The sequence below is a fragment of the Anarhichas minor genome, unplaced genomic scaffold (genome assembly GCF_050575085.1).
Source record: "Anarhichas minor isolate MPS153535 unplaced genomic scaffold, ASM5057508v1 ptg000010l, whole genome shotgun sequence".
Lineage (NCBI taxonomy): Eukaryota > Metazoa > Chordata > Actinopteri > Perciformes > Anarhichadidae > Anarhichas > Anarhichas minor.
In genome coordinates this window covers 11,146,078-11,171,521 of record NW_027466456.1, presented here as the reverse complement: position 1 = coordinate 11,171,521, position 25,444 = coordinate 11,146,078, and the positions used below count along the sequence as shown (strand labels likewise).

The 25,444-nt window shown below is 39.8% G+C and overlaps 1 protein-coding gene across 1 annotated transcript in view; it reads left to right on the top strand.

Moving 5' to 3' along the window:
- LOC142946406 (adhesion G protein-coupled receptor D2) overlaps positions 1–25,444 on the top strand; it is an 83,204-nt gene that overhangs the window by 1,363 nt on the left and 56,397 nt on the right. The window contains exons 3-19 of the mRNA XM_076087602.1: positions 790–1,014; positions 1,336–1,974; positions 3,861–4,058; positions 4,336–4,409; positions 4,926–5,207; positions 5,448–5,559; positions 6,009–6,155; positions 6,398–6,500; positions 7,150–7,261; positions 7,582–7,637; positions 7,967–8,093; positions 8,792–8,895; positions 10,064–10,166; positions 11,474–11,627; positions 12,064–12,197; positions 12,610–12,725; positions 14,285–14,405. Coding sequence (XP_075943717.1) covers positions 790–1,014; positions 1,336–1,974; positions 3,861–4,058; positions 4,336–4,409; positions 4,926–5,207; positions 5,448–5,559; positions 6,009–6,155; positions 6,398–6,500; positions 7,150–7,261; positions 7,582–7,637; positions 7,967–8,093; positions 8,792–8,895; positions 10,064–10,166; positions 11,474–11,627; positions 12,064–12,197; positions 12,610–12,725; positions 14,285–14,405 — 2,807 coding nt within the window. The remainder of the gene's footprint in view (positions 1–789; positions 1,015–1,335; positions 1,975–3,860; positions 4,059–4,335; positions 4,410–4,925; positions 5,208–5,447; positions 5,560–6,008; positions 6,156–6,397; positions 6,501–7,149; positions 7,262–7,581; positions 7,638–7,966; positions 8,094–8,791; positions 8,896–10,063; positions 10,167–11,473; positions 11,628–12,063; positions 12,198–12,609; positions 12,726–14,284; positions 14,406–25,444) is intronic.

The following is a 25,444-nucleotide window of genomic DNA, read 5'->3' as shown; positions in this document are numbered from 1 at the left end:
TTATCTTATTAGTAACGAACAGTAGCTAACACTTATGTTCTGTCCATCATACCTGGTAATGAGCTAAACGTGTACTTATGTTTCAGGTTTGTTTCCACAGCTATATATCAGGTGAGTTTCTTTCTCTTTTCAATTGAACACCATTTAATTTAAAGTTACTACAGTAGGAACTTTTGACTGTTTATGAAACCATCTCAATTTAATACCGATGCGTCTATAGGACCTAGATAAACATACGACTATTTATACATAGGCTAGTTATTCTTCTTGCCCGTCACCGGGTCTAAATCTCTGCAAAATCCTATGAAACAAATTACGGCAAGCGGGTTCACTAGAATCTCCTTGAGCTCAGACTCCTACAAGGCCTCTGGCCGCAGACAGACCCAAATCCGGCTTAAACCTGCAGTCGGAGCTCCGTGTCCGGCAGCTTTGCCTCACTGCTCCGCCGGTCCGTGCTGGGAGCCAACACCACACTGCTGGAGACACGGGATAACCAAAAACCTGGACTGCACGGGAAAGGCTGTCAGACCCTGCTGCAGTAAACTGACAGGTTTTCTAAAGGAACTCTGGTGCTCAGAAACACTACCGCCTATGTCCGCAAGAACCGCCAAAATCAACACAAATTGAAAGGTTGCAGTAGCTTTAAGGCAGCCGAACCAAGGTGGCAGCTTCTCATTTGTGTGTGTGTGAGAGAAGCCTTGAGCAAGTCAATGAGGGATTCCTCAGCCAGCATGTTACGTGTCTATCATAGGTGAATTATTCTACTCTTCTTTTCTCTTTTTTGAACAGCCTTTACCCTGCAAACTAGAAACCTGACAAATGATGGGTCCTACTATGAGTATGTTCCTGATCGCCTGCAATGGAACAATGCAGGGGAACTGTGTAACCAGCGCTCTGGGGCCTTAGCCACTGTCTCCAACCCAGTAGAGAAGCAAGAGCTAACTAACTTTTTTAAATCCTTGAACATCTCTCAGCCTGTGTGGATTGCCAAGAAAGTCATGACCCATCTGACAAGTAGGTTGATTGTGCTATTTGAGACAATTTATATGAATTTGCTTGCGCTCATTCTTTTTAAATAGTAGGCTCATTGTATTTCTTGTCCAAGACATCTTTCTGCCTGCTCGCTGGCTTAACAAAAGGCGAATAGAATATAAAATAGGACTGACATGCAACGCTCTTTGCCACAGTAAATAAATGTTTCCCATGTGTTTACATTAGGAATAGAACCACAAAGTGGAATTTTATGATTAGGTTCCATCTTTTCCGAGAGCTGTGGCAGGATTTTTCCTTCATAGTAATGCCTCTCTCTTCTCTCTGTGTGCTGTGAAACCAAAGGTTCCTCGGAGACCCTGATTCTGGAGTTTGCCGGGCGCTCGGACACGAAGAACGCCCGTCTCCTGCACAAGTTCCCCTCCATGGATTCTGTGACCGTTTGCACCCGTGTTCGCTTCGATCCAAATAGCTTTGGAATTTCAACCATCTTTTCTTATTCCATCCAGTCATATATCAATGAGTTCCAGCTCCGTGTGAACTTAGTCAAGGGAAAACTTGTGCAGCTGGCTCTACTGGTCCATGGCGTTCATGGACCTTACCAAGAAGCCTTCGACCAGGACGACTCCTGGCACTCTGTGTGCGTTTCTTGGAGCAAGAATTTTGGACGCTGGGCACTATTTACTCATGGCCTGGTGGTTTCTAGGGGTGAGGGCCTAAGTTCTAACAGCATTGGACCTGATGGCCTTTTCATTATTGGACAAGAGCAGGGCACTTTTGGGGGTTCATTTAAGAAGGATGAGTCATTCTCAGGGAGTATCACAGAGCTGTACATATGGGATCGGGTACTGAACAACAGTGAAATCTACACCATGGAAAAGGAGTGTTCACCCATTTCCTCCGGGCTGGTGTTCAAATGGAGTAGATCAGCCATGGAAATAGAGTCCTCCCTTACGACGCTGTGGAAAGACATCCCATGTCAAGGTACATTTGTTAGGATGCAGCATTTGGACGGAAAGAAGCTAAGGGGTTACCAGAATCTAAATCAAGGATGATTTCATCATCAAATACAGGAATAGTTTAAACCATAAAAGACAGAAGATAGTTTGCCACTGGGGCTGGGTGGGCTGGGTGGGGTTGCTATGCAGAACAAACAATCGCATAGAGTCCATATGAAAGTCATTTTGGATTACACACTTTTCAGTAACATGCCAAGATTTGAGCCGGCCTGATGTGTTAAACCCCACCCGTCTGAAATTCCAAGCAGAGTAAAACAAATGCTGTGAATTAATATCAGATACAACTAGATCCAAATATGCTCTGTCTCTGTTTCATCTTTCCTCTTATCTCTCATCATGATCATGATGTAATTTGCATAGATGTTTGGTCTTAAATACTTGAACTAAAATGCTTTAGGTACTTGTCCTAAACAGTGGGATCACTAAAACTTGTCAAGTAATCTAAATGAAATAGGGTGACAGTTAAATAGTTAGGGAACTAGTTACAGTGACGAGCACACTGAGAGAAAAGTAGTTCACAAAAGGAAAATATGAATATCATTTTAGGGCTTTGTATTGGCAGTTACTCATTATTAAATGACTGGGATTGGAATCAGCAAAAAAGCTTGATCAGCATATCCCTCATCCTTTCTGAATTGGCAAACATACATACACACAGTAAACAAACACACGCACACACAAACACTATTTTCCTTTCCAGCATTAAGCCCTACTGGAAGTTTAATAAGACTGAAGGAAAGAGGAACTCTGTGTGTGTTGCTGTCCCCCCCCCCCCCCCCCTCAATGAATAGGGTGGATGGTGATGACGCTGTAGTTGGCAAAGTGTAGGGCTCCTTATGGTTCTCGTGAATGTTTTGTAAATCACGTCACTCTGAATCCCACCCTTCAAAACAAACTTCTCCCGCTCTGACATCATGCTCCCCGATGAGCAATGAGAGCCCAAAACACTCACTCCGCCTCCTGGAACTGAACATGCACAGAGGATTTTGCACTTGCACGACTTAAGTGATTTCCAGTTACAATGTAGTGTAGTGTTTATTTTGCATCTTTTAATGATGAACTTACAGTCAGGATATGTGCAGTAGCTGATGAAGGACTATGGATTAATCCTTTGCTCTTTCAGTTATAGGATTTAACTAACATGGCAGTACCTGGTGTGCTGTCATTTTAAGTTTTCCCTTCCTTTTTTCTCATCGAACCAGTTCGGACATACATATAGGCCACGCTACTCCTGCAACTGAACTGCTACAGATTCAATCCTTGTAACAGCTAGTCTATGACAGATCTTTCCATAATCAAGACCACGCATGATTTATAACCTTTGTGTTATTGTTGCCCTAAACGCTGGGATCAGATTAATCAGAATCAGATGTGTTGCCCAGTACATATGGGCTTTCACATACAAGGAATGTGCCTTGGTGTTTTGTCGCAAGAAAAAATAGAAATAAAAACCAAATACTGAAAAGTCAAGAAACATAGATATAGAATAGGTCATTTCAGGGTCATTTTGAAACGCACTAACAACCTGCTTAGTCTGTTGTCTAAGCAAAACTTTTTAGCTGGGGGAGTGTTAGCTCAACAATAACTATATGGAGATTATGCTGGGGGAATAATTTAATGAAGGAGCATGAAGTTTATTACACGTTTACAACAAAACATATCTTGGAGCTCTCTTAGCTAAGGAAACCTGCCTGATTCTCCTGCCTTGAATTGCATCTTGATGAGAAGTGAATTTCCCTTTTGGGTTTCTAAAGTGTAGCATTATCAACACTACATTAAGTCTTGATGTGTCCTTCTTTCATTTTCAAGAATTTTAACATTAAGAACACCTTTCACCATTTCCTTTACTAGGAAACGTCACTGTGTTAGCAAATTCGTTCTTGGATTCCCTCCTGGATGGAAATGCTCTGCAGAATCAAACGTTCTCCTTTAAGTTGTTCCACAGCCCTTTGTCTGATGGGGATTGTGACATCTTTGACCCGCTTATTGGGAGCTTGGGCCTTGCCAAGTGTGACTCGCTCAGGGAAGCCGTCTGCCAGTTTAAGAAAGGTACAAATAATAATAATGTCAATTCATTTCATGGCTTTTATTCTTGATGCAATTTGATGATTTTCTCTGCTGTATCCAACCCTGAGAGATACTGAAAATAGAGCATTACCTTAATTAACATGAGCATGCAATCACATACATTAGTCCTATAATAAATACCACCTTTGCATAATGTGGAGTGTTTAATTGTTGTTGACACTATGTCCCCATAGCAAAGAGCTGTTTGTGCTCATGCTGTAATAAATGGCATTATGTATGTCTCCGTTTCTGTCTGCAGAAGTGCTGGATGTTATCAATTTACCAAAGACACCGTTCTTCAGGAGATTGAGCAAGGATCCCCTGACAAAACCTGTGAGTTGGACAGTTTAGCTGTCTGTAGCACATTAACACTTAAGTGGTACTGTACAATAAAGTAATAACAACTCATCTCGATATTGGTGCAAAGGCAGCTCAACAACCGAGAATACAGCAAAGACAGTGCACCCTGGAAAAAGGATTTCACAACTTTGCAGCAACACAGAACATTTCTATCATTGTGAAGTTTAATTCAGGCTGTGTAGTGGAGGAAATGTTTGCCATGTTTAAGGTAGAATCGACGCCTTCCAAACAAACTGAGATTTACATGTCTCATACCAGACATGCATATATTGGCATGCCATAAAGCTAAAGTACTCTCATTGAAAATCATCTTGCTACATTTTTAGTAACTTACTGAGTCAAAATCCCAGAGCTTTGCTTGGTGAACGGACGTGATTGTGATCCCGAAGTGTGTGATAGTGAATTGGCGAATTAGCATTATTGCATTGCAACCACCTTACCCCAGGTAAACAAAGTTCAACATCTTTCTCCATCCCTCTTTTTCCTCAGGGGGTAGTACAGCTGAGCGATTTGGCCTTGCTGCAGCAGCTGACCCAGGCTGTTCTGCGTGCGTTGGAGGCCGGTGGCCCTCACCGCCTCACCTCCAGTGATGTCCTCTACCTCACCCAGAGGATTGAGACAGACTTGAATGCACTGGCTACTAGTTCTCCCTCTGCTGGAGCTGACGCGGCAGAAGTCATGGTGTCCATTGCTACCAACTACCTACAGGCGGCGAGTTTGATGCTGGAGCCCCACACGGCTTCACAGTGGATGCTCCTGAAAGAGGATGGGGTGACCTGTGTTAACCTGTTTTTGCTACCCCCCCCAAAAAAAAAAAAAAATCTCAAATCTTGTTTAATTGATTTTTCATTGACCACTAAGCAAGTTCTCCCCTATGTTTGTATTGTATATTTGATCCCATTTTAGGGGATATGGTAAAATAATTTTCTCATTTTTCATAACCCTGGAAAGTCGTTCTTTGTTCTCAATTAATCTAAATTTTTGTTTTTTTTGTCTGTTTTTCTTGTACAGGTCAGCGTGGGACCATTTACTATTGTCCAGAGTATTGACAGACTCACCGAAACTCTTGCAGACATGCTATCTGTGGAGAGAAGAGGCTTCACTCTTTCTACCACGAACATAGGTAATTAAAACATATTAGTGTGCATCAAAGAAATCAGAAAACAGTCTGTTTGTGCTCAGTTCAAAATATAGGCACAGTTTCAGTGGTGATCCAAGGTGAGAGAGAAATTGTAGAAAGATGTCAAGTAAGATTCTACGATACATCTCACTTAAAAGAAAAGGGCCAGTATTTTTTGTTGTTGTTTGTTTGTATTAAGGCTAATCAGACTTTTTTTTTCATGGTATTGCACTTCTTCATCTCCTTGTTTTTGCAGTGGATGTTCAGAATTTATGAAATAATTTTCGATACACTGATAAGTCTACAAAGTATAATGTTATTGACCAATACCTGGTAGCTCTTGGCTTTGTAACACAGATAAGTAAAGGATATTATTCCATTTATTTTCCTGTTTGCTATTATTGTTAATCCGTCTCTATTGTCTGGGTGTCCTCTGCTGTCTTTACTTCCAGATGTGTACATGAAGTGGCAGAAGCTGACTGAAGAGAGCTGTAGTCAAGTCTTCAAGCCTTCTCCAGTCGGCTCTCACACTGCCAGCAGCAGTGGTCAAGATGAGTTGCTTATCCCTGACACTGAGCTCCAGAGGATACACACACTGGGTAGGAACATACACACACACACACACACATACACACACACACATGAAAAGGCACTAGCTGTCATAGATGCTAACCCAACTGAGAATAGTAAATAAAACTCCTAGTAACTGAGTCGTGCGTGAATGTGTGAAAGTGTTGTTTGAATTGTGACACTGTGAAACTGAAGTGATGCTCAGCAGAGTAGTTTGTATTATTTAAGGACACCAATAAATCAGATCTGCTTCTCCTTTCTCTCTAATCAGGATATGAGGAAGTGATGTTTATTCACACACACTACAGCCATCTGAGTGAGATTGTGTCTGGAGCACAGGAGCCTCCACTGAGTCACCAAGAGAAATTAAAAAGGTAGGATATAGTTGGCCTGTTGTTTTCTCTTGTGACTGAATGTTGCTGACTATTCTGAAGTACAGTCAACTCACAGAAACAAACAATCTCAGTGTCAATAGCACTTTGTATTCATTAACTCAGCATTACTTGATTTCAATTTATATAGCTTTTTTATATTTTATAATAGCTCATCAGTTCTGGAAATCAGTTGTTACAACCATCTAATGAGCAAAAAACACACTGTTTGACTTAAGATACAGTTTAAGTAATTTCTTCATTAAAAATGATCCACAGATACTCAAATCTAAGTGAATACATGTAAAAGCTGTACTAAATGACTTTTCAGGATAAGGAATTTACGTGTCGGATTCAGCACTAATTTAATTTTAGATCCCAGTTTTTAGGATATTTGTTTTAACATGCCCTTATTCTCTATTAATTGGTTCAAGTTAAATCAAATTTAGAAATTGTAAATCAAAGAAATAACCTGTGTGCTCTGGTTTCAACCAAATAAGGTGTGATTGCACTTTTTCTGTGATCATTTTTGAAAGAGTAAGGATAATTCTGACAGTGATCACCAGTAGTTTGGATTGAAGTTTGATTTGTGTATTCATTACCTTTAAATTGTAGGTCAGATGTAAATAATAACCATTTTCTCTCTTCCCAGAATTCTCCCCAGTCACCTGGCTTCTGCTGTCATATCAGCCACCATCCGCGATGCCTCCAAGGCCCAAACCATTCCTGTGGCCATCAAGTACACCCTCTCCTCATCTAACGTGGTATAGTCCATTGTTGTACTGGTGTAACACAGTTTGATTCTGAAGCCCAGGGCAACATTCAGTTCTGGCTTGAATCAGAATCCATGCTGATGGCAAACGTTTTGTAAAAAGCAACCATTGTTTGGGAATAGCAGTTAAGTTACAGTTAACTTGTTGCCCTTTGATAAACTCACCGAATGCAATATGTCACTACATAAGAATATTCATCTCCCAGGAAGCAGTACTTGTTTTTTATCCATGGTGCTTGTGACTTGTTCGAGTCCAAGGTAATATATTAAAAGAGAACGCCAACAAGTGCAAACATGTGTTTCTGTTTCTAGGTGGAGTATTCACAGCGAGTTACTCCTGTTTGTGCCTTTTGGAATTTCAGCTTGATGTAAGTTTGACCAACAGCCCAGTCACATAAACAGCCCTAGTGAATGTGTGTTGTTGCAATAGAGATTAAAGCTGTTAGGTAAATGGTCTCTTATTGTGTACCATTCATTTTAAGGACACATTTTACTCTTTTGATGCTGTGTATATTAATTCTGAACACCACAATCAAATGTGATAAATGTACATTTCATTCCAAAATCAGAGTTTTAGGTTTTCAAATCCTTTTTACATATTTAATTCTTAATATTTAATACTAAATGTCTCTGCTCTCTGAAACGTTTTGATGAGGTTGTGTTTGTGTGTGTGTTGGTTGTGTATTGGGGTGTAAAGGCATAATCATACCAGTAGCTGGTCCAGTGATGGTTGCAGGGTGACCTTTGCTGGCTCGAGTGTCACTTCCTGCCTCTGTAACCACACCACCAACTTTGCAGTGCTGATGAATTACCTGGAGTCAAAGGTAACTCCTTAGATGCTTCTGATGCAGCGAGTGAAATCACACATGCTGAAAAAGTGGTTGCATGATGGAAAACGTTCACATAACTTTGACAGTTAGACCTCGAATTTAAACTGTGGTCAAAATTATGACTGTTTTTATTTGTATGTGATTTGGAACACAGTTTTACGTTTAGATATAAATCATAACTGTCTAAGGAAGGAAAAAACTAATATTACATAATGACACAACATATATTAAATAAAAATTTTTTTTGGGACATACTTAATCTTTGTCTGGCATACTAAATAGTATACCAGTGTGGCTATTGGCACACACAGTAAATGTTGCTGATGTGAAATTTAAATCCAGGTCATCATCTTTGATCTTTAAAATTAGGATTTGTAGTACACTATATTTACCAGCAGGTGTCACTCCCAGTATGCGTATCCTTTTGACAAATGCATCTGTAGCACTGTTCTTCCTGTCTCTCCAAAGTGCATAAATGGTTATAAATACAAAACAACACCAACAGCCTTTTAACTTTTTGAAATTGCTAATTTTTGGGTATTTAGTCGTTACACAAATTAAGCGATGAGGTAGGAATTCAGTGTCTTTGAGTAGGCATCGGATGGGTCAAACCTGTGATATTAACATTCTGCCCTCTCTCTCTCTCTCTCTCTCTTTCTCACCCTCACTACTACCTTTCCCTCCCGTCCCAGTGGAGTCCCGAGGAAAAGCTAATTTTGACCAAGCTGACGTTCATCGGCTCTGGTGCGTCTCTGTGTGCTCTGGTGGTGACCTTGATGCTGTTCACTGTGCTGGAGTGAGTACCTGGTTTTCCTGTCCCGCTTACCTGTGATGCCGATACATCTGCCTGGTTTCTGTCAGTTTGAGTCGATGCACACCCCCCAGCCTCAACCCCTTTTTGAGCTGGTAATTACATTTAGTATGTAATTACTAAATATTACTAAATATAAGAAAAGTATTGAAAAGCAAGAGAGAACAACATTTTTGATACTTATAACTCATAAATTGGGTCGATATTCAGTATTTATATCGGACTATTTCTTTGAGAGGAACATAACAATTGTTCAGCATTTTCAACGAATTTTTGTTTTGTCAGGGTAAAGAAGCTCTAGAAATCAATTAAACTCATATAATTAATTAAAACAATGTGACATTGTTTGCATGAATTAACAGTTAAAAGTTCACAGTACTGTTTTCAAGATTGACAAAGTCAGCATTCCCCTGTTGACTTCCATACTCTCATGGGGTTTGATGTGACACTCTTTCCCATACACTTAACAGAGAGAGATAACTTATTGGCACTGTACTGCTCGAGCTCTGTTCCTAAGGCTGCAGTGAGTATTGACTAGTGCTAATCCAGTAATTACTGTGGTCCACATGTGAGCCCACTCTGAAGGTTTATGGCGGCATTCTGCAGATGTTAATTAACATAAGGGTCACTGAGGGATCACGATCAGCTGCAGAGGAGCTGCCCTGACAATTTATGACTCAGAGAGTGCAACCATGCATTTCACACACACACATGCTGGTGTATTATGTACATGCATTTGTGTACTTACAAACACACACACACACACAGACAAAGTAGAGGTGCACATGTCCATAGGTGGATGCGTAATCGCACCATGAAATTATGGTGGTCACAAGCAGTTATTCAGATATGAAATTAGTCTAAATAGGCTGAACCAATCAGGAGGTAATGAAAGGCTCTTCAGTTCATTTAGCTCTCTAGACCAGATCCAGCTGTCCATTTCACTTATGTTACCTTAAATGGAAATATTCAACAATTATAATTTTTAGTCACATACATAGAGAATTTAAATAACTAGACTACTAAATGTACCATTTATTTGTTAACATTTGTTATCTCTGTGTTGTAACATATACTGTCACTTCTAACCATATCTAATTTCAAGACAAGATCTGTCAAAAAACTTGAAGTTTTCCATTGTTTGCGTCCATAGTATCCCCAGATCTGACAGAACGTCCATCCATAAGAACCTCTTCATCGCTCTGATCTGTGCCCAGGTGATTCTGCTCTGCAGCGGCTCAGCCATTCACAACAAGGTACAGGCATCTGATTTCATGTACCAATACATAGGATTTTAATGTTGGTGGACCAAAGGGCAGACTGGAGACAAATGAAGGGGAATGATGGCAAGTAAGACAAAACTCACTTGCTGATTGTTCGCTGATGGATTCTGCCAAACTTTGCATGAAAAATAGATGTCAGTGAGAAGTAAAAAATGGGAGCATCAAAAGATACCTATTTTATTTAGATACAAGGAAGCAAGTTCATTAGAAGTTTTTTTTACAATATAATTAGTAATAAAAACCAAGATTTACCCACTTCACTACTCATGGCATTTACAGTACAAGCTGATGTTTAAAATGGCTGTTGAGCTATTGTCTACCTTCCGATACATTTAAATGAAACCTGTAGAACTGTGTTTTAATGAGAGTTGAAATCCAGGATCCTATTGTCGTCTCCATCAGCTAGAACACACGGTGCAGTCCCTCTGTAGTCACCCGATGGCCTGTAGTTGGCTTGACCCCTGGCTCTTTGACCCTGGGTCATGTCAGGGTGGGCTTAACACTGAAGGCTGGTGGCCGCTTGTTGGAAATTCATCAAGTGGTCTCATATGTACATAGGCTGACTGATCATCAGGAAGGTCATTTTTCAGATTTTAACAAGGTTTCCAACACATAGTTTCAAGCCAATTCAGAGCTATTTACAATGACTTAGTCTGGAGGGAGTTAGTGTTTTGCAATGAATGCTTCAATAGGAATTATTATTGTTGCATAACAATAGCTGTAGGGGTTGAATCGATATTATAGGTATTGTATGGTCTTTCTTACCATTAGACCACTTGCCACCTCATACATCTTCCACGGCCATGAGCTGCCCTTTAACAATCTATTAAAAACATAGAGTTATTTAACCTCTGACATTTCTTGTTTGTGTGTTTTTTCCGGACAGAACCCACCTAATTGAGTTCAAACTTTTCATATATTGGTTTATGAAAAATGTAGCTATATACACCAGTAGATCCTAGATGCATATTTCTATAGAATGTACAGTCGGTCAGCTAAACTTCCCTTTGGTTTCCACAACCGTCCCTGTGTCCATGCAGATTTCAAATAGATTTTTGGAGGGAGAACATTTTTCACAAAAAACGTAACAAATTAACGTCCAGAGTAATATAAAGCTATAAACTAATTCTCCCTCTTATGTACTACCAAAAATGACACTAGTTTCTTCTGACATGGAAATTGAACTTAATTAACTTTTACTATTAAGGCGTGTCACTCAGATCTGAATACTTGAAATGCAACGTGTATCTGTCTGCATGCCTGTGCTGGTGTGTTTGTAGGTGGCTTGTACACTTGTGGCGGCACTGCTCCATCTCTTCTTCATGGCAGCATTTAGCTGGATGCTGGTGGAGGGTCTGCTGCTCTGGAGCAAGGTGGTGGCTGTCAACCTCAGCGAAGATCGTCACATGAAGTATTACTATCTCATCGGCTGGGGTACAACAGCTATCAATACATAGCCAAATCCCTTTTCACATGTGCAGTGATTGTTAAGGATATTGTGATCCAGGGATAGGATTTGATAAATTCATGAACATAAGACCACACAGAGTCAGATTGATTGATCAGTGGTGTTATGTATTGACATAAATCTGACAATGTGAATATAATTTATACACCATATTAGTGTGAAGTACAAGATAATACTTTTCTGAAACTATAACACATTTTTGACTGAGGATTTGTGACCATTTGCGTCACAATGGTCTTTTGATGTGTCTCCATTTTCTCCTCCCTTCTCCATTATGCTCCTATCCCTTCCTCTTCCTGATAATATATGTCTTGGTACTTTCATTTTCTCTTATACGCTCCTTATTCTCCTCTCTCTCTGTTTTTCTTTTATGCCCCTCCCTCCCTCCCTCCCTCCCTCCAGGTCTGCCAGTGCTGATAGTCACCATCACGTTGGCATCAGCCTCAGGCAAATACACGGCCGAAAGCTACTGTTGGCTCAATGTCCAGAATGGCGTCATCTGGGGCTTTGCTGGGCCCGTCATCTTCATCATCATGGTCAGAGAATGTAATCCTAATCATACCATGTCGGGCGATAATTCAGTATGATAATGTATCGTCTTTCAATGGAATCATGTCGTGATTAAATCATAAACCGAGATATTGCGATACACAATTATATCGTCTAAATTGATAATAACAAGCACATATTAACTTAAATGTCTCCAGATCACTTTGCACTAAAGCTCTTAATTATATGAGAAGATACTCTTATACCACACAAGTATACTATGTAGTTTGTAGTTTGTGTCTCTATTTCTTTCCTCTTTCCTCGACCACAATCTCAGACCCGTAGATATGTTTTGATCAGTATTGTCTTCTTATTTTAGTATGCCTCACATCTGCTTATCTCTCTGTCATTTTGCCTTTGCCTCCCTCATTTCTTTATCCTTCCTTTTTTCCCCCCCAGGTGAACGTCATGGTACTGACTAGGGTGGTGATCATCACCATCTCCACAGCCAAGAGAAGGTCCATCATGTTGGCCATGGGCACCAGTCCTGTGGATCAAGCCTATGAGCAAATCAGGTACGAACCACAAGGTGGCCCTATTTGTCCTCTTTTTTTCATTTTTTAAGGTTATTCACCCGGGCCACAGGCCTTGGAGCAGACAAGCTGTAGACAGGGGGCGTCAAAACAAAAAAGCAGCTGGAAGATTTTATATTGGATTTGTCATTTTAGAACAGAAAACCTCATTTATCAAAATATCAGAACTTACTGTTTTGGTATTATTCAGTGATGATAAGATACAGAAATAATTCAGATATGAGTTCTCTGATATGTTGGGCCAGTATTTTACCTTTCTTTTTTATTATTATTATATCTGAAACCTTGCATCAATAGAGTTGATAATTCATGTTTGTTAATAATAATCATAATAATACATGTTATTTATGTAGCGCTTTAAAAAGTACTCAAAGGCACTTTACATGGTAAAAACAGAAAAACAATAACAATATAAACAAAGCAGATGAATGACATTATAAAAAAACATGATAGTGAAAAAATAAATATCTATTAAACTGCAGTATTTTCGGTTTTGCTATCTACAATGAAATACATTTTAATCGACGACATAAAAATCCACACAATACGCTTGTTTCATTTGTTCTATTTCTGTCCGTTGAATTATGGAGGAGGATTGTGATTGGTCATTTGAAGTACAGGCAGACCAGTTTGTAAAATGCAATTCAACAGACTAAACGACCGCGTGCTATTTATCAGATTGGCTGTAGGATTACTCATGAAAAGTTGACTTTACTAGTTTAGCTAAACATACCGTGTTACATTGTGTTCTTTGTGACTATTGCATTGCAATGTTATTGCAAAAACAATATATTGTTGAGCCCTATGACTGCTGTCTTTGCTAATGTGTTTCTGTTTTGGCACTGGTGTTAACTCATCGGGGTGAAACTCTGCTGTAAGTGATCCAGTACATTTCCCCCGGCAGGCTTGTATATGATCCTATCGGTGAAAATCGTGTTAAAGTGTATATATTCGTTCACTACCTCAGCCCACCGGGGCTCACAGTAGGTGCTTTATGAAGCTTCTCAAAGCAGGCCTTGAACCATTGGCACCCCTGGGTGGCAGCTCTCTCGGAAACTCAAACACATTCCTCCGCAGAATAAACTGGGGCTTGCCGCCCGCCATGTCACACACACACGAACACACACACAGCTGGTGCGGTTTGGCGGTCACCTGAGCGGGAAGATAATTCAACTCTAAACAGAATTAAGGTGGATTTAAGGTGGGAAGTTGTCACCCCATGAGCTTTTCCAGCCACACAGTGTTGTATATGGAACAACCAGCCTGCCAAAGCCGCTCAGTTTTGTCCAAAAAAACTGAAAAGTTGAGAAACACAGAATTGAGCTCAGGACGATCAGGGAGGAAGTACAATTTTTAGGGAATATTTAAATTAATTTCATCTGGTGTGGTGAAAGTTCAGCTCAGCCAACCAATTCAGAGTCTGTGTGGTGTGTGGTTGATAATAATGTTATGTTTGTGTGTTGGCCATATGTATTTGTGTACGCTAACATTATTGTGCTGTGATTGTGTGTGTGTTGGTGCGTCTGTGCGTGTGAGCACAGGGCAGCAGTGAAAGCAGTGCTGGTGTTGCTGCCCATCCTCGGATTGACTTGGCTGTGTGGTGTCTTGGTGCCTTTCTCCATTGGTATGGCCTACATCTTCATCCTCCTCAACTCCCTGCAGGTACACACACACACACACACACACACATACACAACAGCCATCTTTGAATGAAAAATTACATTTTCCATTATTTAGGAAGTTCTGTGCCCGTGAGGTTTTACAAAAAGGTTTTAAAACCTCTTTAAAGACAATAAACCTTACTGGTCATGTGAAGGCGAAATTATTTAAGCTTGTCATATAAAGTATTGACATTTTGGTTTTTGCTTTTATCAATGTGAACAGATTCCTAAAAGACATGGGATATCCATAATGATTACTAGAAAATGTTCTCAGACCTCCGCCAAGGAGGCAATTCACTGAGGAGCAATGGTTCAATTCTGTAATTACAGAAACATTATAGCAGAATGCAGTCCTATAATTCCTGAACTGCAGCTTGCAGTAATTTTTATTGGGCAGGCACAACAGACTTACTAGAGTGCACACATGAATGCACATTGTAGCAGGGCTCAAGCACTTTGACCATAAGTTTCCATTCGGTATTGTCTATGATCGAGTGTAGTAGCATATATGCGGCAATAAACTCTCTTATAGCATTAGTTATTGCTTTGGCACGATGTGAATCTGCAGTGGGAGGCTGCCTGAATACTGTAGAGAGAGGGTGTTGTCTTTTTTAGTTTTGTTCTGCTAATCGACACATTCGGGTGATGCCGTCTTAAATTAAATGTTTTTGAAAGTGTATCCACAGATAGACCTGACTTCAGTTGGACAGTGTCGGAATACAGTTTGACACAAATCGTCAGTTGAGCTTGGCTGACCGGGCTAAGCCAACTGGCATGCTACAGCTGGCAACAACTGGTGTTAGCTGCGAACACTCTCCTGGTTAAACTCGCCCTCAAGAATTTCTGTTCTACACGTGCAAGTTGTAGGCACAAACAGACTCTCCTGAGAGCTCAAAGGCTGCACCTGCAGCGGTCGCGGGGATTTCATTATTACTCTGCGAGCCAGATGGAAAGCTTTGGCAGGCCGTATGTGGCCCGCGGGCAGCCAATTGTCGGTCGCTAGCCTGTGATCCAAATGTAAACATAAGGGTTGCCTCAATACTAGAATTCCTTAAATGCATGATTGGAACATTATTATTGATTTATTCCAATACATGTACTAACAATAAGGAAACTAGAATAGCAGGATTACATATTTTACAAATATGAATATACTTCTGACGTCAAAAATGACTGACTGGGCTTTTGAATTACCTGAATCCAGGCATGCATCACTCACTCTCAGATGGAGCACTGTTGGTAACAAAAATACAACTTCAATTCATCAGCCATTCATCTGTAAATATAAGACTAAATAATGCCACAGCTAAAACTTGTGAGCAACTTCAAATATACTCCCAACAGTTTATAAACGGTAAACTGCTTTATTTTTCTTCAATGAGGAACAGAAAGGTTTTCCATTATACATTGTAATTCTTCCCTTCTCTCGTGGTGAGGGCACACAGACTGTCAAGGTTTTTATTTGTCGGTGACAAGGCTGAAGTAGAGAGGGGGGGAAAAGAGCCTTGGTCTGGCTTGTGTTAAGCAGGTGCTTCGTTTTAACAAGGAAAGTTGATTTGCATTGTTTGTTTAATTATTTTTTCTCTATGTATTCAGAGGTCAGCATCATTGTTGTTGTTTGTGGCTCATCAGCGTTGGTTTTCTGCTTTTAGTGCTCAAATTCAACGGGTTTTGTTTTTTCAAAAGTTTTGAGAAATTAATATTTCTAGGCCCTCTGTAGATAGATAGTACATATAAAAATTCTAACAAATTCTGCCACAAGTAATATACCTGTGGGCATCATATCTCCATTTGAAAATGGTCACAGCTTTGTGAAATATTGGTTTTCACATGGAAAAAGAACAATACCTCTGTAGCCTATTTCCCCCCCGCACTGCAGTGATGGAGGAGGAGGTGAGGATGAAATCATGTAATTCTCTGACTGCGGCAGGCAGTCCAGATCCGCCACTGCGATTTGTACTCGTCTTTTAATCAGCTGTATCTTTAATTGAGCTGTATATTTAACGAGGAAATCAATAGAGGTTTTAGCTGCAGCCCGATCATTAAGCAAGGCCCCTTGGTTGCCATAAATAGTTTCTGTTTCCCCCCTCATATCTAATTATATTTTTTCCATGTCGACAGTAATTAATACTGAAAGATTTTCTGGGCGCTTATTATACGACTTCACATGTTAACACGTCATATGGATTTCTATTCTGTTTCATGCATTCTGTCTGCCGCCTGTCTGTCAGCGATTTTTTCTCTTTGCCTATTTTCTTACCTACCTGTCTGTTAATCTGTCTTTCTGACAGCCTGTTTGACTCTTTTGGTTTAATAGTAAGTTATTGTCTTCAACAAGCACCGCTTTTTTTCAAACATGTTAGAGAGATGTTGAAGGCGCAACTGTGGCTTCGTTTTAAGACCCGGTCCTGAAATATCTCTTCTCAGGACAACATTAACGACCCTGTTTTAAGAAAATACGAACATCTTGCCTTGTGCTTCCTCTTTTGCATATCATTGCATATTGCTTATTCCATCCTTTGGTCATGCACGATGCGCAGGGCAAGAAAATGCAGATAATTTCCTCAACAACAACAAAAAAACCTAATGTGTTTTGTGAGTGTGTTGACTGGGTTTTCGGGTAGCTGTAGGAGGCCTAACCAGCTGCTCCGGCATAATAGAGCTACATAATGTGTCTTTAGGCCTCAACAGGTCAGGACACAGTGCCAGGCACCAAGCTGCTCCAGTGACACACTCTGTTGACCTCGCTGCTCTCTAGTCTGCATGGGGTGTAGTGACACTCGTAGTGGCAATCCTCAAGATCCTGTCTGTTCTGGGGGAATTTCAATACATTTTGAGCTTAAGTGCTCATTGCTGTGCTCTGGCTGTGTTTCCGTTCACTAATTCAAATGGTGTGGGCAGGACTGTGACATTCCCCTTTTGATTTAATTTAGCTAAGACATTTCTTTTCTTTGCCTGTTCAGCATTGATAGTGACATAATGGCTTCTAGTTACAACTACACAAGATCCCTTTTCAAACTAAATGGTAATGTAAAATAAAAATCCACATGCATTCAGGATTTTTCCCATGAAAGAATCTACCAGACACCATGCCAAATAAGAAAAAGAAAGTATAATCAAAATAGATTTTAATATACTTCTCAGCTCATATTGTTTAACAGCTTTTACACTGAAAAGTGCTTGAAAGTCTGTGCTGTCCATGTTTGCTTTTTAATCTTTTGCATTGATCAGAAAATCCATGGATTACTGATCGGGCCTGCAGGGCACAGGCACAGGGCACAGGTTCCAGGACCCCCACTGGCCTTCACCTACAAAATGTCACAGACATGTACCAACCAGCAAGAGACTTAAAGAGACAAAAAGATGCAAAACAACCAGAAAAGTCAGCGTGTTTTGCTTCTATGTGGGAAAGGTAGTGGGGCCTTTTGCACGTCCAGGGGCCAATTGTCTCATAATTCGCCCATGAGAAAACCTGTGCAGGAAAGGAGTATTGCCATTGCTGTGAAATCTGGTACAGAGATTAATGCCCTCTCAGGATCCCACTGAATGTGGTGATCCCATGACTTTCCCCTCAGTGCCACAATGACGTTTACATTACGTTTAAATGAATGTCTTCACAACTATCAGATATATTGCACTGACATTTAACACAGACTTTCATGGTTCCCAGAGGATGAATTGTAAAAATATTGATGCTGTAACCTTCCATCTAGTGCCATCATCTGGTTACATCCCTACTTTTTGGTTAGTGCTAACAGCAAATACTAGAATGCTAACACATTCAATTACCGGTAATATGATAAACATTACAGCAACTAAACATCAACATGCTAGCATTATCATTTTGAGCATGTTAGCATGCTGCCTAGTAACCGTGACTGTAATCTCATAGTGTTGTTGGAATGTTTTTTTCCCTTAATATGTTAATTAGACTCTGCATTACAATAGACCACCGTTGTCATATAGAGGACAGTCTTGCCCTCTTTAATGCTATTGATTCCTTTCAGAGAGAGAGAGCAGAGTTGAACATTGTCCCAACTTCATGGCTACTCATAAAGATGATGAAATGTGTGAAACCTTAACAATAATGCATGCAAAACCTGAGCTGGTAGGCAGGAGATAAAAATAAAAAATAAAAATGCTCAAGTTTTTTAGGAAATCGTTTTTTATTTGCAGCTGTTGTATTTTCAATGGGGCCAGCCAAAGCAACATAAAGCTTAAGCGGCAAGCCTTTACTGTTAAATCAATAAAACAGATAATGTTGACAAGCCTTTTTCATTGCACTCCCTCATGCCCTTCCCGCTCCTCTTTGCCCTCCATCCTCACAGCACTGTCTGAAGTGTCTCTGCTTTTGTTGTTATTTTTCTCAATAGAGACCTGAGCCGGCCGTTTTCAGCAAATATACTGTAGACATGGCATAAATGCATCTCTGCTGCACTGACCTCAGCAACCAGGGCTTTTGATTTGTCCTTGTGTTCCAGTAACTGATGGCCGATGATGCTCAGTTTCTATGTACTAGCATCCAGGAAATACGCGTATATATGTTAAACTTCATCACCACTTATATACAAAAGTTGTTTAAGTTGTTAAATCTTCGGCATTGACGAAACATGAAGACAACAGAGCATGCTTGCTTTTTTTTCTTAGCAAGTCTGCTGATCATTGTCGGACACTTTATTTGCATCGGTAGTTCCTGCAGTTTAAGAGAGAAGCTGTTATTTTTAAAGGTTCTCTTTATGATATTCACGGAATAAATATAAAACAACACAAACAACTATTTGCAAAATAGTGGAGTAATCTACCTGCCCAGAGAATGAAGTTGCTTTCCCTCTGTGTGTAATCAGAACTTCTCGATGCTGTTATTGCGTAGCCGGGCTGGCCGTGCGTGCCTGTTAGTGCATGTGAGTGTGCCCCACTGGCTAGCTCATGGACGCAGCTCTGCACTGCTCTTATATGGCGATTACAGCTGATAACGCTGTCCCGACCAATGACAGCGGCATGCTGTTTTTCGGCTTAGCCGACGCCATGTTGAGAGCCGTGTGGAGGCACTAGAATGCAGTTACATTAAGAAGTCAAAAGACACTTTGTTTTTTTAGGAAGAAGTCAAATATTGTTTTCTTCAACATCCATACATTGTTGAAATTAGTGAGTTACAGAAATACTTCAAAAGCCCAATGGTCGAAAAATCATAATACAGTAATGGCAGTAATGTCAAACTGTATTCATGTAGTTTGCATTGGACAATATGAAAGAGGTGCATATAGAGTTTTGAGTTGATATGCTGTTCCTCTGAGTCGATTCTAACTTTTTACTCTGAGCCAGTAGTTTTTATGAACGTCTTCACCATAAATACAGGCATGCCTCATCTGCTTCCTTATCAAGCTAGAGATAAATAGCATGGGGTGCTGTGTGTGCGTGTGGGAGGGAAGAGGGACGGGGGGCTCTTTGGGTGGCCCATAAATCGCTCCACCCTTCGTCATCCAATCTCTGGGCAATGTCATTCAAAACCCCTGCACTATCCATTACCTGGGTATAATAGGCTCCTGGCCATGCAGTGTCCATCTTATTATTAGCCCATAACTTTAAACTATCAATAACTTTGAGCTGCAGCGGGAGGTGGTGGGGAAAAGAAAAAAGAGGAGAGGGAGAATTCAAAGTAGAGAGGTGAGGGAAGTAAGAGAGTCAGAAAGAAAATGTTAGGGTAACGTTCGTCCTCCGCAAGTTGTTGAGAGTGCAAGTGAGTCCCTGTGTTTTGGTAGCTTTGCAGGCGAGGCATTTGTTAAGAATGTACCCTTTTATTGCTGTTATGTCAGTTTTCTTCCTGTGGAGGGCAACCCTGTGCCTTGTCATTACAGTGTGGAAATATAGAGAAATCAACGGGAGAATTAAGCTGAGCTTCATTCATATCGCATTAAGGTCTTTTATATCACAGGAACAGATGACAATGATGTTTTTGTATTTCTTATGAAATGAACAGGCTGGCGAGTGGTAATGAGATTTTACAGGCATTCAGTAAAGCTTTAGAAGTGAAATTCATCATTTCACTCAGGGTTAAATCTGACTTTAGGAAAGAACCTGCATATATCTATGAAGAATGCCGTAATTATATATTCGTTTAGTAATTCAGAATTTCAAAAGAAAATGGTACACAGTGTTGACATCACTTTCTGGTGTCACCAGCTTAAAGCTGTAACACTATTTTAATAAGCACGCTGTGAAAGGACGGCTTTCTTTCAGGTTTACAATAAACAAGCACTATTTGTCAATTGGTACAACTATTTAACGCTCCATTCGAAAATCTCTCTCTTAAAATATACAGTTTTTTTTCATTTGCATGACAGTTTGTCCGTGCTTTATTTTTATTTCCATCAATGTATCTGTTGTCATAAGTTGAAAGTGGGTACACAAATAATGCACTGGTTCACATCAGACCATCCAAAGCCATAGACACCCAATAATGCAAAAAAAATGTCTGTAAAAGTAGCCTTCTACTTGAGGCATAGATTTAACTTAAGGCTTCAAAATGATGTTTCATTGTTTTCCACTGAAACAAATGCAGAACCCCCATCTTCCATAAACACACACTCACACACTTGGCTAGTGGAGCATGACATCAGAGTGTATCCACGATATAGATGTGATCAATACAGTGTTGCTCTGTTTATTGATTTTTGCCATATGGGAGATTTGTTGTGTGAGTAAGCAATGCTTTTACAGCATCAGAAGTTATTGTTTGAGAAGGGGTGATTTTTCTTTTTTCTCGGTCCTGTAGCTCAGATACTACAAAATTGTTTTCGTACTATGGGAGTCAGTGGTTCTATTCCCAGTCGAGCTCAAGCCAGATAAGGAAAGGCTTGTTTCGTCAGTGTAATATAAACTACAGCCCAGTAATATACTTGACATTAGACCACGCTCAGACCCATTTCAGTTGTTAAAGAATTATCTTGCCCTTGCAGAGCTAAACACAGAGGTGGTCTGCACATTGAACTCAACAAACATTTCAAACAGCAAGGCCTTTGCCAGGTAAACGGCCATGTAAAAGAAAAGCGGGCTATATTCACATACACATACAAATCACAGCTCACGTTTCAGTTAGAGGACCACATGACACAGTAACTGCAATATTATCAATATTATCAACTGTATTCATAAAAAAACTTACAGTACTTGTCTTAAAGAAAACCTACCCCCATAAAAGACACAATGAATAAGAGTGAAAGGACAAGTGTCCCATGAGACACATTATCTCATGTTTATATCCCACACACTTTTCTCTGCTTGCCACCCTTAAATTACATTTTTGTTGGTGCTCACTTATGCTAATGATACATTTACAACTACTAACGACATGTCTCTATTTTTTTAAGATTTGTACGTGTAAGAACCGGTCAGTGATTTGTCCAGATGTGGGATTTTTTTATACTGCCGTGATTTTTGCAAATAGAGTAAAAATAACAAAATATCTGAGGCCAGATCATTTTTACGGGGAGCTCTTATTTAGGTATTTAGGCCTTAACAGGTGGTAGGCAAGAGTGAAAACTTTCCTATATACCATAAGTGGCAGAAAGTGTGCCCTTAATATTACCTTGAGTCAACCTGCATTTTTGAGGCTCTTGTAAAAGCCAGAGTAAAGCCATCTCCATCCATGCTGTTGATCTAGAAAACTAAATAAATCACATGTAAGTGGATCTATAGTGGGGTCTCTGTTTTGCCTGACATTGGCGCATATTAATCAGGTGTGATTTGAATTTGTTGTTGTTTTATAGCAGTGTGGTTCATACGTCCTAAAAAGCTGGCGCATCAGAAATATTCCCCTCTACAAATTATAATTTCCACCTTTTATTGCACAATAACCCCATACTGTCAATATAGAATTAGAGAGCATTTTCTGATATATAGGCCAGGAAAGTAATTAAACAAATGCAGAGTGCAGAAGTAGAGAATAAACCAGTGGATGAAAAGAGGTTTTGGCCGACTTGTGCTGAGCATCAGCCAAAAGCCTCCAGGGGATGGTGGGGTTTGTGTCTGTGCGTGTGTGATCCTGTACTTCTGCAATCTGGTGAAGACCATCTTGAATTATTTTAATGTAATGCCCTTATAAGTATTGTAACTGTGTGTGCGTGTGAATAGTGTGTGTAACCACTTGTCACCACTACCCACAACCCCCTGCAGACCAAGGAGTTCGAAGTTATTTTAATATCTGGCAGAAGAAACAAAAACAAAATAACTTGATTCCAGTTTCTCAGTCAGTCATCTCAAGTCCACTCACCTGGACCTGCATAACCGGCCCATTCAAACTCTTATTTTTCCTTTCCTGCTTCACCTCCCTATTTCTTCTTTCCTGCTACACCATGTTGTATCTAAGGACCACCCGATTCATAATAATACTTAATAAATGAGATGCATTGGCTGATCTTTTTTTTGTCATTTATTTAATGCTCAGAAATGACAAGGCTTCCTAAAAAAGCCAATGAAATACCTTTTTGACCATCATGGACAAAAAGAGCAATGTTATGTATACATGTTTTTTTCTTCCTATTTTTTATGAATTATTTTAGGGTAACTAACTGCTTTAAACAAGTGGCAGTGCTGTGCTTATTGCCAGTAAACAAGAGATGAACAAAAAATATAATGAAACAACAAAATGAAAGAAAGACATGCAAAAAAACACATTATGTGCATGTTTTAATGTTGAATTATTATTAGCTGATATTAAAATAAGGGAAAATTAGATTCGTGAATTTTGGATTGAATGTTGTCCAACATTGTTCACAGACGTATAAGGAATATCATTTTGATGTCAAATTTGAGGGGTTTGACTTTTAAGTAAGGTTATTTTTCATATATCAGCAAACCTTATTGATTTAATAACCTTGGTTGTTACCCGGTCCTTGCCGCCTACTCACACACTGAACATGTATACATCCGAATACAGGGAGGGACACGTGCAGGAGCATACACACGCACACCACATGGCAAACCTCTCATCGCTCAGGTTATGGAGGGAAATGTTTTTCATTTTGGATTGTTTGAGAAAGCAGGAACCATATTCCCACGACATTCTCATTCAGAGTGGGCTGTGTCTCACATTACGCAATTTAAAACAACGTCCATCTTTACTAGTGGAGTGGAGTTTACTGCATGTACTGGGACAGTAAGCGATTCTGGATGGCAAAGACACATTTTAGCTGGCCTCTGTTGACATACTTCATGTTGACGAATACTCTGATAAATTGATCAATGGGACATAGTAAGAATGTTCAACACTTGACTGACAAAATTACACTTGGGAATGAAATACTTTATTTATATACTATATACACAATGGTTTATATTTTCCCAGTATATATGCTTGATATACTAATAGTTACTTCTGAGTAGTTTTTAGTTTTTCTAAATTAAAAAATACAGCACTAAATTAACTTATAATTTATGCTTTCTCATACGACACAATTTATTTTGTATTTTATATATTTTAAAATACACAATTTAAAAAAAGGATTTCAAATAATGCTTAAGGACAAAAACTTTATTATTTAAAAATAATAAATAAAACAAAAACTGCACAAGGATGATGAAAACTTTTAAGTTAATGTAGTCATAGGTAAAATCATGGAGATTTATTTATAAATCCACATTTTAATTAGTGTCTTGGATAATTATGAGGTGGGGTTGAAAAACAAACAAATAAATGCACGACATGATTGTTTGCATTCCCATTGCCTGGGAAAATAACTTTCCCTTTGAAAAAGAGTCCACTGTTTGCGTTGCATCTTCAATTACCAGCCGCGGCATTAAAACAATATTCAAACGGGATACCAAGGTCAGCACTGACTCCCACCACGCTTCTCTAAGATGGCACTCATAATGAGGATGTAGCACCGATTTTTTAAGTAGTATATTTATAGTGTGTTTTGTCTCAACTTGTACTCATTTTTTTTCCTTTTTGTCTCTTTTCATCTTTTGCTGTATTTCTATTTTTTTTTTTTTTAAGTTTGAGCAGCATTAATATTAGAGCTCTGTTGAACATTTCATAATGCTGTATGTTCACCTACTTGAAGGGATGATTTTCGTACAAACTTGATTTTGGCTTAATCCAAGATATTAGCATCAAGGTTTTTGTACGGAAAACCCTCGTAAAAATGGTCACCAAAGTACCCTTAAATCTAACCGAAAAGAAGTCAATGAAAGAAGCTGTTAAAGAATATCAAACTATAATCTCTTCCACTGTAAATATTAAGTCTGAGAGTGAAGACACGGACAAGCAAAAGTGAGCAAGTAGGGCCTGTTATTCAGAAGTGAAAGGACAGATTTGTTTTGGGTGGGGGGGGGGGGGGGGGGTGAAATACTATCAGAGAGATCAGTTTTTAAAAACTGGCCTGGGTAAATAAAGCGGTGAGAATAATAGGCTTCCTGTCAAAAGAGGCGAGAGAATTCCTGTCATTGCTCACGCCGGCACCCCTAAGACCTCTCCTTGTGTTAAACCTGCTGGCATTTATTTGCCTTAGAATTACCTGCCAGCTCAATTTTGTAATAGGCTGTGTCATAAGAAAGCAAACCATCCCCTTTGCCCCTTCCCTACCATACCTGTATGTCTGCACTTCTGTGTGTGCGAGAGAGTGTGTGTGTGTGGACGAGAGAGAAAAGGAGAGAGAGAGAGAGAGTGTGTACTGTCAATTGCCTACTTTTTGCACTCTTTTGTTTGTATTTTCCTCCATGCTTTGATTTAGTTAGTGATACGTGTTTGTTTCTATGACATTATGTTTGCATGTCAGCGGGCGTGTTATCCCATCAGCTGACTCCCAACTTCATGACCTCACTTTTTCTCATCCCTTCCTCTCGCTTGTGCAACCCACACAGGAACACACTGCGACACCCGAAATTACCCACGTCGAAACAATGACCGTTCTATTTATAAGTTCACCGCCTTGCCTTTTGTATCGGCTGACACCACTTCACATGTGTGCACACACAGCTCACACACACATATATCAGTGATGGCTGGTGGGGGGCTAGCTTAGGGATAGTCCTGGTTTCCCT